A 14,798-nucleotide genomic window follows, 5' to 3' on the forward strand; every position below is an offset into this window, starting at 1 on the left:
AAAAAAAAAAAAAAAAAAAAAAAAAAAAAAAAAAACTAGCAGCAAAAGAAAATAAAAGTATTATATTCTGTAAAAGATAGATTATAACCACAAGTTATTTAAATAAGGTCATTGTTTATATCTTTATAAACTTTATAAGGAAGGTCTAAAATGATCTAATAGAAAATTATTAAACACCAATTTAGCTGCTTTAGTTTCTTTCCTTAGTATCTTCACCAAAGAATTATCTGCATAAAACTGTTTCTGTGATGGTAGAAAAGGAAGAATTTGCTTTAGTGACCTTTAATGGTTCAGCATAGGATGATTTGGTATGGAAATGTATTGCATTTACCCAATAAGGAACTTTGAATGGTATGTGTTTTTAATGTACAGTAATGAGTGAGGTCAAAGTACAGTTTCTACAGTGATCCTCAGGTACCACACGACCACTAAGATGCCCGTAGCAGCATCTGACATTTGGAGTATTGAATGAATTGGCACTAAACTTCAATATAAACCCAACACGTTCACAAACAGCTGCTGTAAGATGTATTAGAACAGTTATATTTATTATTTTTGATAAAACATGAGCAAGATGTTTCCAGCAGGCTGTATGTGTGCTGTAAGATAAACTTTATAGAAACTGTACAGTTTGTACCTTATGCTAGTGAGTAATCATGCCTTTCATATAAAAGTACACCAGAGTCATTGGTGTACATAGAAATCTGACCCACTTAAAAGACTGCAGAATCAAATTAGAATTAATGGGAAAATTTCTCAGAGACTAAAATGCCTTGAAAATTAGAAAGATTGTTCTTCAATAAATCAGAAAGCACCCGTGGAATGTTTAGCACAAAAACACTGCGCCTCATTGTTTTACTCTTTTAGCAGTCCCGTCCGAGAGGTTGGTCTTCACGGAATCCTGTTTTTTTCAGATGTCATTAAATGACATTTCTTGCCAAAGCCCTTCCTGGCTGAGCTGGAGATTATATGAGTTGTAGCTCAGACAACCTTCATGATGAAGGAAGTTTGGCACCAGCTCCAGCATAGCACCTCCATGGCCTGGTGACCTTGATCAGAGTGGACTCCCCTGTGGGGGGCTTGGCATCTTCACCTGTAAATGTAAAGATTGAACTCATGATCTGTTGTGGGGAGGTCATGCATGCCATTCATTCTTTCAGCAAGGGTTTGTTGAGCACCTACTGTGTGCCAGGCACCATTCTATCCCTGAGGGTTCAATGATGAGCAAAACCAGACAGAAGAAGTCCCTGCCCCCTTGTGCCTAGATCCTAGTGGGGAGAGAGATCATCCTTAATCAAACAGCCACACAAATAAATATGTCATGACAACCTTGGGAAATGCCATGAAGGGCTGGTGGATCCCTGGGGCTGAAGAAGCTCACAATAGGGAGATTTATTTCACCCAGACAGGAGACCAGAAAGGGCATCCTAAGGGTGTGACAGGCGAGGGGCTGGAGAACGCAGGCAACGGTGGAGAGGGACGGGCTTTGAAGGCACAGGAGGCACTGAGTTCTAAGCTCAGCAACTTGACTACCTTATCTCCCTGCATCTCGATTTCCTCATCTGTAAAAATACAGCTGACATCAGGAACTTTTCATGCTGTCATGCTGTTGAAGGTTTCAGGACAACTTGTTTGAAAGTACCCAGCACCAGGCAAACTACATTGCATTTCATTTCTAAGAATAGCTTTGGAAGCAGAGATCTACTGTTTTGCACGTGGACTTTTCAGATGTGAAGAAAGAGTGAAAACAGCTTTGAGGCTTCTTTTGTTAAAACGTCTGAGTTTGCTTTCAGCCCTGGAAGGTCCCTGGCTTCCCTTAATCATAGAGCCATGTTTGCCTTATTTGACTTTGAAAACCTGGGAGTGACCTTGCTGCCTGATTAAGTGACAGAGGCTTTAGGGGCTGGCAGAAGATTAGACATCCCTGGCCTGATCCCTTGCCGTTTACACACAAGGGAAGGAGGCTGATCACATGAATGACAAAACTGGAGTGAGCAGGCAGCCCCTGCCCCATGGTCCTGGGCTTTTCTGTCTTGTCTCTCTGCTTAATATTTCATTTGGAAACTATGGATACTTTCTGAGGCTACTTGTGGGTGCTTAGGCAATTCCTTCTTGAGATAACGCAAGGCTAATGCTCTCTCATAACTCTTCAAGGCCTGAGAATTACTTCTTTAATCTTAAAAAAGCAAACAGGAGGACAGAAATAACCCATCAATTGTTTAAAATGAAAATGGCCAACAATAATAAATAATTGCCACAATAGGTTGGGGTCAGGGTCTTCATTTACTGGAGGCCATTCAAGAATTTGAAACTTTTCTCCAAGTTAATTTTTCACATCTTGTTTGGATCCTCAGAGCTCTTGCTTCCAAAACCAAGGCCATCAGATCTCTCATTGCACGTTATTCTTGTTGACGTGCCAGGCATGCAGGAGAGTGAGGTTCTCTCTTCATGGATGGGTAATGATGATCCCCTCCCCCACAAAAATGCATATTTCAAAGTTTTATAGCCTACTGAGATTTTGGAGAGTTCTCTTCTCTTTCATGCTGTATTAATGGTTGCAAACAACAATAAACATGTGCTTGTTAATTTAAGTGGAAAAGGAATTTATTGGAAGGATATGGGTTGGTTCAGAGCCTAGGCAGGACGGAGAGGCAAGGCTTAGCCCAGGATGCCAACCCTGGGCTCTCAACTCCTCTGCAACCACCTCAGATGATCTCAGAGGGCCCTGGTGTCATTGGGCAGCCCTCAAATTTCGTGGCCCCAGTTGGCAGCCTCCACCCCCCACACTGAGGCCACTTGACCACCCTTAGATCACGTGACTGCACTTAGTTAAGTGGCCACACTTGAATGACCAAGAGAAGGGCAGAGGGAGGGTCTGCCCCTTTTCTGCTGATAGTTCTTCCACCTCTCTTGAGATTCCCCCCAAACAAAAATGTGTCAGGATGCTGAGGGGCCAAAAGTAACAACTGTCCGTTACTCAAACCCTCATATGCTTGATGACATCTGCCACTAACTGGCTGGCCAGTCAAAGATCGGCCTCCAGTGTGAATTTATTTTGTCCAAAACTCACATTATCTAATAATCATCAGCCTCACGTGCATCTTCATCCTTGTCATCATCTCACCACCATCATCCTCATCCTGTTGATGGTCCATTCACTCCCCCGCTCTCCTGGGCTGCCATTTCCCTCCATCTCCTCACCCTTCAAATATTCCCCTCTCCCCCTCTCCCTTCCCAGTCTTTGATGCTGCTTCTATTTCACTGCAAAGTGGAAACAATCACAGGGGAACTTTCATTTGTTCCTGCCACCCTTCTACTGATGCATCTGGGCCATGCGCTCCACTTTCTCACTTCGTACCAGCTGAGGCCTGCCCCTCCGTTTGTTCACCAGGCCATCCAGCAGCTGTGCCCTGTCATGTCTTTATTAATTGTCCCCTGTCTAGTAGATCCTTCCTGTGATCATGTAAATATGCCATGATAATTCCCATCTGAAAAGAAAAAAACAATTCCCTTGAGCCCACTTCCCCCACCAGCTGTCAATCCTATTTCTCTGCTTTCCTTTATAGAAAAATTCCTCCAAAGAGTCAGCTGTGCTTATTGTTTCCATTTCTTCTCCTCCTACCTCTCTCAGACCAACTCCGATCATCCCTGTCACTGCACTTCAGCAGTTCTTATCAAGATCACCAATGGCCTCCAGATGGCTAATTCCAGTGGCCAGTTCTAATTCCTCATGTTAGATTACCACATTTGATGAAACTGATTACTCCTTTCTTGAAGCATGTGGCTGCTTGGAGACTGTCTCTCTTGGTTTTCCTCCCATCTCCTTAGCCACTCTTTTTCAGTCTCCTTTGCTGGCTCCTTGTCATCTTTAGCTCCTAAACATGAGACCCCCTTCTCTAGTTACATGCATTCCCTAGTGATCATTTCTAGTCCACCCAAATGCATACCTCCAACCCTGACCCCTCCTTCCACTCTAGACCCTTACATCCAACTATCTCAGCATCTCTTCTTAAAAACCCAATAGGCATTTGGATTTTCTCTGCTGACCTTCTATACCCATGGTCTTTCCCATCTCAATAAGTGACCCCTCTTCCCTTCATCCAATCCATAAGCAAAATCTGTTGGTACAACCTTTGAGACATCCAGAATATGACCTCAGCTTCTACATTGTGGTCTGGGCAGCCATCTTCTTACACCTGAATTATTACAAGTACCTTCAAACCAAGCTCTCTCCTTCCCCCGCCCCCCCCAACCACTCACTCCGGACTGTTCACATCACATCCAGTGAGCCTTTAAACATTGAAGTCAGGTCACACCATGCCCTGCTCAGAGGCCTGCAGGAGCTCCTGTCTCAGAGGCAAACCATGGGCCTAGGGATGGCCCACAATGCGTGGTCTGCCCACCCCTACTCCCTTCACCTCTAAGCCCATTGCCTCCCACTCTGCCCCTTACTCACTCCTCTCCAGCCACACGGGTCTCCTTGCTGCCCTTGAATACACCAGACACAACTTTTCCTTTGCTAGTTCTCAGATATCTGGGTATCTTGCTCTCTTTCTTTCTTCCAATTTCTACTGAGAGGTCACCTCATCAGTGAAGCTTCCCTGATCAGCCTATTTAAAATTGCACCCCACTCTCCCTCCAAATCTGGTGTCCTCTATCCTTCTTACCTTTTGTAAGTTTTCTCCGTTGCTCTCATCACAATCTGACCTGTATGTTTGCTTCTTTGTGTATGTGTTTTTTGTCTCCTTGAAGCTACAGGAAAGCAAGAACTCTCTTTTGTTCACTGCTTTCTCTAGCACGTAGAGTAGTGATTGGCATGTAGTAGGTGCTCAGAAATATTTGAATGAATTACTATATGACCAAATTCCATGTATAGGTTATTAAATGTCTTATAATTTTCCAAGTTGGATGCACTAGATTTCACATGAGCCACAGGACAGCTTAGTGAGTTAGGCAACACAGGACCATAGAACTCCCCGTGCTTAGATGACGAAGCTGAGGCCCATGGGGGCTGACTGAGTGCCCCAGGACGCATGGCTAGTTACTGGGCTTCCTGGGACTTGTAGTTCTGATCCCAGTAGAGTTTCTGCCCCCACTCTCAGCTATCCCCTGAAGCCTCATGTTATATCAGTGAAAGCTTCAGAACACTTATTGCTGTTCATATTTCCTTGCAGTGTTGATGACAGAACCCCGTATCTAGCTATGGGGGCTGTGAAGAATATCTCCCTAAACATCTCCATCTCCAACCTCGGGGACGATGCCTATGATGCCAACGTGTCCTTCAACGTTTCCCGGGAGCTCTTCTTCATCAACATGTGGCAGAAGGTAAGAAGGACCCACATCTAGTGCATTTGCTGACTTTCATCGTGCCTTGGAATATGCAGTGATTCTGCAGAGGTTATTCCTTTATGTGGAGGATCGCTTGGAATTATAATTTTTTCCTCCTGAACTTAGAAAGCATTGTTGGTAAAAGCCAAAGAAACCGTAAATACCCACGATGCATCAGAGTCGAATCCATATCTCACACTGTTTCCCAGTTTCCCATCCCTTCTCTCTTGTGAAACCCTCTCTGCACAGTTTTATGTCTGGCCCCTTCTCTGAGATGATGCAGTCATCATCTCCGGCACACGCATGTTCTAGAATATTCCCACTGTAGGTCAGTAGTTGTTGTGAAAAACCAGATAAGAAATGAGAACAGATCACTGCTTATCATACACATTATCACCAATGGTGCCCTTGATGTTTTCCATTCGAGGGTCATGAACATCTGCCTCTGCTTTGGCATATTGATTTAGTCCTGAGATATTTTAGTGAATTGAGGAAATTAAATTATTTCCATGAATTGAGTGAGTTTTAAAGAGCGATTTAATTTATTTGCATGATTGACGTTTAAATAGCATGACTCAGAAAGGAAAAAGGAGCTGGAATTCCCTCTGGTCCCATAATCCCCCTCAGTGAACCACTTTGGGGAAGAAAGTGTAATGGGTCTCAAACGTAGGCGGCAGGAGGAATGAGTGGACTCGGATAGACTGACTTCTACCTGGTGGTTGTCTGACTGTGGGCAGCTGTTCCGATGGGAAGTTTTGCAGCTTTTCAAAGTGTTCACAGATTTGAACTGCAGCGCCTTGATGTCTGTGTAAAAATGGAGCCGGAATCACTTTCCAAGGGAAACCTTGGCCCTGCCCACAGGTGAGCACTTGGTGTGCCTTTGGGCGGTGGGCAGCCTCTATCCAGGCACAGGTCCTGCTAGGCTCAGTTGTTTGGACAGGACTGTGCCAACCCTGCCCGGCTTAGGGGGCAGCTGGCATATGGAGACATCCTGAAAGGCGCTTCAAGAACATCCCAAGCGGTCATGTTAGAATCTCTGATGCTCTGTAGCTTCTGGAGCTACAGGGTAGGGGAGGCCACAGAGGCATTGAATGCAAGAAGGGCATGCTTTCCAGCCACTTCTACACCCCCAAAATTGTCCCTGATTTAAGCCCAGTCCAGAGGGAGCCAAGAGTCTTCAGGGTTCTATTACCTGGCTGTGCACCGAATCTCTTTTACAGAATGTCATGTCTGTGATGGGTCTTCTTGTGGGGCGTAGGAGGGTGGATGGGGGGAGGGGGGTTCACTCAGGGACCAGACCTGTGGAACTCACCTTTATGGTAACTAAGAGGATGTGGCTGGTGACTGGGTCATCGCATTGAATGTATTCCTGTCACTCAGGACCCATGGGAGAACTTCCTCTTTGCCTCAGAATTAGGAATAGCTGTGCTTTTCCAGAGCATTTTGGCTTGTTCATATCTGTGGACACAGTCATCCTTATAACCAACTAAGCTTCGTTGTCTCTGTTGTCTGCTAGGAAGCTCAGAGCTTGCCCCACTCTGTTAGTACATAGGACTTGGTGGTATAATTTATAAACTAAGTAGCCTCCTGCATCTTGCTTTACTTCCCTTCACCATGTTTTTCTTTTTGGCTTGGAGACTGTATAATATTCTATTATAGGATATAGTATGGATTGCCTATGAATTCCTACTATTGGATATTTAGATTATTTCCAATTTTATTCTCTTTTAAATAATATTATGATGAATATCTTCTACAGAGATTAGTATGAGCAAATGGTTATATCCATAATCATAATTATTTGGGTAATGGGAAGTAGCATTTATTGACCATGTGTTATACACCACGGGTTTTACATACATTTTCCCATTCCCTCCTTACTGCATGTGATCCAGGTGCACCTGATTTATTGGAGGAATGTTCTCAGGAGAAAAGAAGTGTGGGAAGCAGGTTGGGGCAGAAAGGGCTGAGTAAGGGTGTAAAATCCAGCCTTGGTCTGGGTTGTGGGGTGGAAAGAGGTGGGGGAATGCCCTAGAGCATAAATCGCTCAGCAGAACTGTCCCCCCTTGAAGTGGAAGGGGAGCACCATTTCCACCCTGTCATCATCATTGACCACTGGGGGCGGTGGTGAGTAGCCTCCCTGACATCCTGGACAAGGGGACTCTGGTCAGTCAAGGACGACGCATGTGAGAAGGACACAGGTGTGTCACTAGCTACTGTAACTGATCATGGGGCCAATGAGAGCACATTTTTATCTCTTTGGCATTGAGTCCCAGCAACCTTTAAAACCTTTGGCACAGGGGACACTAGGTTTCAATTTGGCAGAAAGTTGACAGGGTATCGGGCTCTTCAGGATGTGGTGGGCATTAGTCCAGTAAAGGTGGCAGGGCACAGAGACATTATATCATGTAGCTGCTGCAGAGGCAGGACTGGCTAGAAAAGCAGATGGGTGAGATGGCCCTCAGTGTAGCAGGAGAAGGAATAATAGAGAAAAAATATTCCCTTCCTGTGACTACAACCACAACTGCAAAGTTAAGCAACTGGGGAATATAAATGGCATCACTCAGCTCAGAGGAAGGTTTTAACGGCATGCAGGCGGGTAATGAGGGAGACAGGAGAGGGCCCACCCACCATGATCCACCTACCAGAACCAACATGGGCCCTACCAAAAGGTTCTAGCACATTAAGTAAGAAAAGTATACCTCCAGATACAGAGGGAAAGCATACCTTTTAAAAGACTATTAATAGAAAACAAAAGTAAATTTTACTGAGCGTCTGCTTTTGTTTTTAGTAAAATTCAAGAAAAAAATGAACGCAGCAAATGATCAGATAGAAGAGCAACAGACTGAGAAGAAAAGGGAATGGGCTGAGAGAGAAGCAAAAATAAAGGTTTTGAGTGGGATAAGGAAATATTATAATGAAACCAAGAAGGTAATGGCAGAATCAAAATATGTGTTATGGGGACTTCCCTGGCAGTCCAGTGCTTAAGACTCCATGCTTCCACTGCAGGGGGCCTGTGTTAGATCCCTGGTTGGGGAACTAAGATCTTGCATGCCGCGCAGCATGGCCAAAAAGAAAAAAAATATGTGTTATGATCAGGAGAGGGCAGAATTGGCAGTACGGGAAGTTGATTCATTGTTGCAGAGGGTGTATTTGAGGAGGTCTCTGAGAATTCAGAGAAAAAGAACAGAGCAGTGGAGAAGGATGGCAGTGAAGACTAGGTATGGAAGGTGGAGGCTGGAGAATCAGCAAATAGAAACAGTTCCAGCATCACTGGAATAGAAGACATGAGTAGACAGCAAAGAAGGATCTCCGTTTTCTTGAATGGGTGCTGCAGACATTAGGCAAAAGTGTTAAGAACAGTTTAATGTTTACACATAACCTCATGACATTTCTAATTTTACAGGTATAAAAATGATACTACTCGTACCTAACAGAAAACAAAGAAAGCCATTTTCTACAGATTTCTGTAACATTAATAGCAATAATTAGAAATTATTGTTCCATGGTGAAATAAGAATTCTATACCCAACCAACTTGCCCTCCATGGTAAAGGCAAAATAAAGATATCCTTGAATATATAAGAATTTGTAAAGTCTACTAACTCTCCTGTTTTGGATTCCCCCCAAAGCAGACCCAGACACGCTGGTGGTGGTGTAGGTAGTTTAGAGAGTGGTCTCCGGGGGTGGGGGTGGGGCACGGTGTGGGAGTGGTGAGTGACGAGAGACAGGAGAGTGTGCACGGAGGGGCAGGTGGTGCTGTGAGCAGTTCGGGCTCCATCCTGCTGCAGACCCTCTGAGAGACAGAGTCACCCCTCAGACTCACTGCTCTGTAGGGTAAGGAAGCTGCTGGAGGGTTTATCCACCAACTCCTGTTGCTCATCCATGGAGAATCACTCCAAAGGCATTAACTGTCTAGCCTTTGCAGCCTTCCCTGGCTCTGGGCCATACTTCCTGGGGCCAGGAAACAACTCAGCCAGAGAGATGGGGGAGCTTTGGGCCTGGAAGGGGACTGGCCTCAAGTGACCAGCCCTACGGGTGTTTACAGGGAACACGAGCAAGGCACTGGCAGCATCTGCCACAAAAGTCATGAAGGCTTGAACAGCCGTGAAACTCTTCCTGAGAAACAGTTACAGATACAGCGTATTGTTGAATAAAAAGTGTATTAAAGCCAAATAAAAAAAGTAAGCAAAAACAATTTTTACAAATATTGAAAATATTAAGCAAATGTAAAAAAATTATTGCCTCAGTAAATATATAATTTTAAAGATTAATAAAAATAAGCCTATAATCTGTTTTACCATAAAAATTTGAGAAGAAACTTAATCTTGTCACTCCTCCTGCTTCACATTCTTCAGGATGGAGCTCAGGCTCCTCAGCTGTTCATGAGAGGCCCTTCCCAGCCTGGTCCTTCCTGCCTCCCTTCCTCCCTGGCCTTGTTGTTCACCATCCCCCACATACATGCTTGAATCCATTCATACTTTATTACTGAAGCTGCCTTTACCCAGGAATACCCCAGCCCCAGTTTGTTTAATGAACTGCTCTGACCTCACATCTCAGTTCAGGGGTCACCCATGCAGGCCCCTCGCATGGCTGCACAGGTGATGTGGGTAGATGGATAGTTGGGTGGATGGGTGGAAGACTAGCTGTCCCTCTTGTCCAGAGTCACAAAGCAACTCAGGGCCCAGGCCCTGACTACAAGGTCTCCAGTCTTCTCTGTCATCACACAATTAGTGATGTATCAGTTTCTGAGACTGAACAAAAAAATATCACTTGAGATGGATTTTTCTATCTCATGCGAGGCTTCTTTCGTGGATTTGTTCTTCCTTTAAGGGAAGACTGCTTATAAGAATGTGGGCTGCACAGGGTTGACTTTTCTCTCACCTACATAAAGCTAAAAGAGAGAATAAGAATGGAGAAAACATGGTTTGGAATACCACTGCATCATACAACTTTAGGGTCACGTTCACCTTGGGCTCTACGTGAGCGACACCTCAGAGTACGGTTCCGCAGAATACATGAACGGTGCCCTCTGGAGTCATTACAGCTATGTGGCACTGGAATCAAGGTAAAGTTGAGTTGTCATTTCTTGCCTTGGTGCTACTTGGCACAAAGGGACTTAGTTCTTCTTGCATCCGTGGAACAGGAATGGAGTTGTTTGGACAGCAGTGATTAAGTATCCGCTAAGTGCCAGGGTCTGTACCGGCAGCTAGGAGACACAAGGAGGAATAAGTGCTGGTCCTAGCTCCCAGGGAGCTCAGAGCCTAATAGGGTGAAAGACATATCAGGCAGCATTTAAAGTACAAGATGCCAGCTGCTCTACAGAGGTGCTGAGAAGTTGCTTTGAAGGTGAAGCAAGTCGCTACTGTGACAGCTAGTCTTGGGTTGGACAAAATCCCTAGACAGATGCTAGGGGTAGATGGATGGGTGTCTGAAGAGTTGGTGTCAGCCGGTGCCAACATTGCAGACCTGGGGTCGGTGGGTGAGGTGGGCGAATTTATTTGGGAGGTGAAGTCCAGAGCTGGGCTGGAGTAAGGGTGAGACGGCAGAGGAGAGCAAAGGAGGAGGGACAAAAGGAATCCAGCGAGATGGAAAGAGGTTGCCCATGAGGGACAAAGGAGCAGTGCCATTCCTAGTGGCAGGGTGATGTCAGGACATTTTAGGAATGCTGATGCCTGCTGTTCTGTGCTGAAGTAGCTTGTCAGGTAGGACTCCTGCACTCATGAATAACTCACATGAGCGAGAGAAACTCAAAAAAAGAGGCTGGGTTCATGAGTACATCTTTATGATATTGACTGCCGTGCACACGTGGAACACGGACATTGTAAGCTTCAAGCAGGTGCGGGAGAGCTCGCAGCTGACTTTTGGGTACAAAGGGGACGCAGCAGTTTGCCTTGGAGTTAGGGAAGCCCACGCTGGGAAAGAAGAGAGAGGAAGGGCAGGCTCCTGACCTAGTCTCTTCTCCACAGCGTGCACTCTTGATTTGGGTCTCCCAGATGCTGACCTTGAAACAAGGAATTGAGGTCAATTCATTTATTTGAGAGGTGCAGGAAACACTGGTAAGGAAGTGAAGTGATACAGGCAGGTGAAGGCAGCTAATGAAGAGGGTGCTTTTACACCAGGTACCACAGTGGGTGATGGGGCTTCATCCTGCAGGGCAACTCGGGAAACAGGACAGAACACAAGCTTCAGGGGTGAGGGAGCTGGGGATTTACACCCCCTCCCAAAGAGTCAGTGGTTGAGGCCTTCTTGGGGTGTTTATTCGCCAGTACTAATGTCTTATAACATGCATGGCCAGAGCCATCTACACAGTTCTGGAACGATGTTCTCAGGCACAGAGATGCAAACCCTGGCAGCTGGAAGTGGGCTGGAGCAGCCTGAAAGGTGCAAGCCATCTGAGCAGGGCTCACCAGCACCTCCACCCTGAGCACTTCACTTTCTAGGCTTCCAGAAGTTGTAAGTTGGCCTCATAGCACTTCACTGGGATTCTGCAGGCGCACACCTCACAGTCTACAGGAGTGGGGCAAGGCAGGTGTTGTAAATGGGTGAAGGGGGCTGGGTGTGGGACAGTAGGAAGCAGTGGAGACTGTGGAAAAATGGAGGATTCCAGCCTATTCCACAGAAGGCAACCCATGCCCAGCAGCGGTCACCTGTTGCCAGATGGGAGTGAGGGCCAGTTTGCCAGACTTCCTGTTTTTCAACAAAAGCCAAAAATCCACATTTTTATGTGAAATCTCATGGCATTGGCAGCTAATTAAAATATTCTCTGAACATTGTATGGGCCAAACAAAACATGTCCTCTTGACTGCATCCAGCCTGTAGGCCACCAGTCGTGACCTCCCACTTTGCTATTTTCCACATGTTCTAGTCCTTTTGTCTTGCCTGCCTGTTTGGCCCATGGACCTGGATTTCTGGTAGAACCTAGTTTTTCTGCAGCCTTGATGGCAATTCAGGTCTACCCCTGGGCAGCAGATCAGCTAGCCAGACACTGGAGATGAGTGTTTATTGAGGGGAAGGAGGGAATTGGAGAGGGTCAACCCAAATGTGGTGTTCATGAAATTTTTTTTACTTTTTTTAAATTTTTGGCTGTGCTGCATGGCATATGGGATCTTAGTTCCCTGACCAGGGATTGAACCCATGCCCCCTGCATCGGAAGCATGGAGTCTTAACCACTGGACCGCCAGGAAGTCCCTTACCTTTTTTTTTTTAATTGAAGTATAGTTAATTTACAATGTTGTGTTAGTTTCAGGTGTACAGCAAAGTGATTCAGTTACACATACATATACATATATCTATGCTTTTTTGGATTCTTTTCCCATATAGCTTATTATAAGGTATTGAATATAGTTCCCTGTACTATACAGTAGGTCCTTGTTGTCTATTTTTTATTTATTTTTTTAACATGTTTATTGGAGGATAATTGCTTTACAATGGTGTGTTAGTTTCTGCTTTATAACAAAGTGAATCAGCTATACATATGTCCCCATATCTCTTCCCTCTTTATTTTACATATAGTAATATGTATATGTTAATCCCAAGCTCCTGATTTATCTCTCCCCCCTCCCCCCTGCTGTCCTCTTTGGTAACCATAAGTTTGTTTTCTATGGCTGTGAGTCTGTTTCTGTTTTGTAAATAACATTTTTGTAGATTCCACATATAAGTGATATCATTGGGTATTTGTCTTTCTCTGACTTCACTTAATATGATAATCTGGAGGAGGGAGACAGGTGAGGAGGATGAGTGATCATGAATCAAGTGGGGAGAACATAGACCCTCCACTGTGATGCGTTTGATCGCATTCGGAGCACTTCCTGTTTGTAAGAAGTGTAGTTCCTGCTTGTCACCCATTGGTTGTAAGTCACTGGATTCGACTGATGAGTTGTTGCATCACCTCCTAGTCTTCTGGAGGAGCTGCAATGGAGGAACGAGTCTGTGTCCTTTTATTTCCTCCATGACAGGGTCTAACGTGGGAGGTGTGACAATAATGTAGAAAGATGCTGGAAGGGAAGCCCAGTTTTGCTTTCTCTGTGGAGTGAGTGCTTTGAGTTCTGAATTAAACTCAGCTTTGGCGGGGAAAAGCTGCAGGGCAGCTTCCGCAGCTTTCAGTGGCTTATTCTTTACGACAAGACACATAGAGGGCTAACAAGTTTGTGTCTCTTGTAAAGTGATTCTTCCAGCTATGTCTACATTTACCCCAGAAAGGGCAACCCCTTCTAAAGTTCAAGGCAAACCATTCAACGTGGCACCAGGCCATAAGACTGATCCAGTTTCTAACTCAGGTAGATCAGGCAAGATTAGACCCTGCCATGTTTGTGTACCTTTATGTTTGTGGGAGTGCCCTGGCCTGTTCTCAAGACAAAAGGTTCCACACAGAAGCCACATCCGTACACAGGGACAAAATGAAATGTATTAAGTGGAGCTGGGCAGCCCAGCATCGTTCTTTGGAAGGGTTTGCGGGCGGAAGTGCATGCACCTCATCATTGAGCGTGTAAACAGATTTCATACAGCCTTCCTGCACCTTGCCACTGCCCCCATTCATGGCAGGAACTGATTTTCATTGTGTTCTGCTTTCTCCGGTGTCTCTTGTCAAGTTAATAGTAGCCTTGAGTAAAATGCAACCCTTAGATGTTTATAGTCATCTTGGCCAGGCCATTAAGATGATGCATGAACTTGCTGCTTGCCCTTGTAAGAGAGCCCTGAGAGTGGATATTGATACTCAGAAAATAGTAAGTCTTTTCCGCCCCTTTCCTGTTTTTAATCCAGTGCCCCAAGCCCCCTGGTGCTTTACCTCGAACTTCCTGCTTAATGCCAAGCAGAAAGACCTCACCTGGATCCAAGGGCCATTTGAAGCTCTTAACACAGAGCACACTCTCTCACTCCAATGGTCTTCCCCATCCCGCTTGTCAGAGGCAAATCCCATGTTCCCTAGAGCCCCTTGAGTTTCTGACTTATTTCTGCCGGCCCTGACCTTCCTCCTGGAGAGGAGGAGTGTGGGTGGTGGGGAGCAGGGTCCAGGCCAGGTTTGCAGGTCCTCACCCTGGGTTACCTGTGGCCATCGCGCTAGCATTTTTCTGACCCCATCAGAGCTGTCCTAACCCAGAGTGAAGCTGTGCCTGGGAGGAAGGCTGGGCCCTTTCTGTGACAGCCAGCAGCGAGGAAGTGGGGGAGAAACCCAGACACCCATTTCAAATTACACCGTGGCCTCAGTGTTCCACGGCGGGGTTCAGTTTTCACGTATGTGAAAAGCTGCATTTGTGTATTCACTGCGTTGGGAAGGAAGGCTACGTTTTGCTTGAGAAATGTCAACAGAGCTGTAGCTACAACAAGGATTTTTCACGAAAGTAGTTTTCCAGAGCTGCAGGACTTGAGCAGATACGTGCGGGGAGAGTTTAGAAAACACGTGTTAAGCCTCTATATTTTTTTTCCTAATGAACTGCACAACAGCAATTTAATAATTCCCTCTTTTAAGAG

The 14,798-nt window shown here is 45.5% G+C and overlaps 1 protein-coding gene across 1 annotated transcript in view; it reads left to right on the forward strand.

The window, feature by feature from the left end:
• The window catches only part of ITGA9 (integrin subunit alpha 9), a gene marked incomplete at its 5' end in the record, with an annotated part of 338,540 nt that overhangs the window by 201,575 nt on the left and 122,167 nt on the right, over nucleotides 1-14,798 (forward strand). Inside the window, one exon of the mRNA XM_024756339.1 lies at nucleotides 5,175-5,325. Within this exon, the coding sequence (XP_024612107.1) occupies nucleotides 5,175-5,325 (151 nt within the window). The remainder of the gene's footprint in view (nucleotides 1-5,174; nucleotides 5,326-14,798) is intronic.

This window comes from Neophocaena asiaeorientalis, unplaced genomic scaffold (genome assembly GCF_003031525.2).
Source record: "Neophocaena asiaeorientalis asiaeorientalis breed wild unplaced genomic scaffold, Neophocaena_asiaeorientalis_V1.1 scaffold265, whole genome shotgun sequence".
Classification (NCBI taxonomy): domain Eukaryota; kingdom Metazoa; phylum Chordata; class Mammalia; order Artiodactyla; family Phocoenidae; genus Neophocaena; species Neophocaena asiaeorientalis.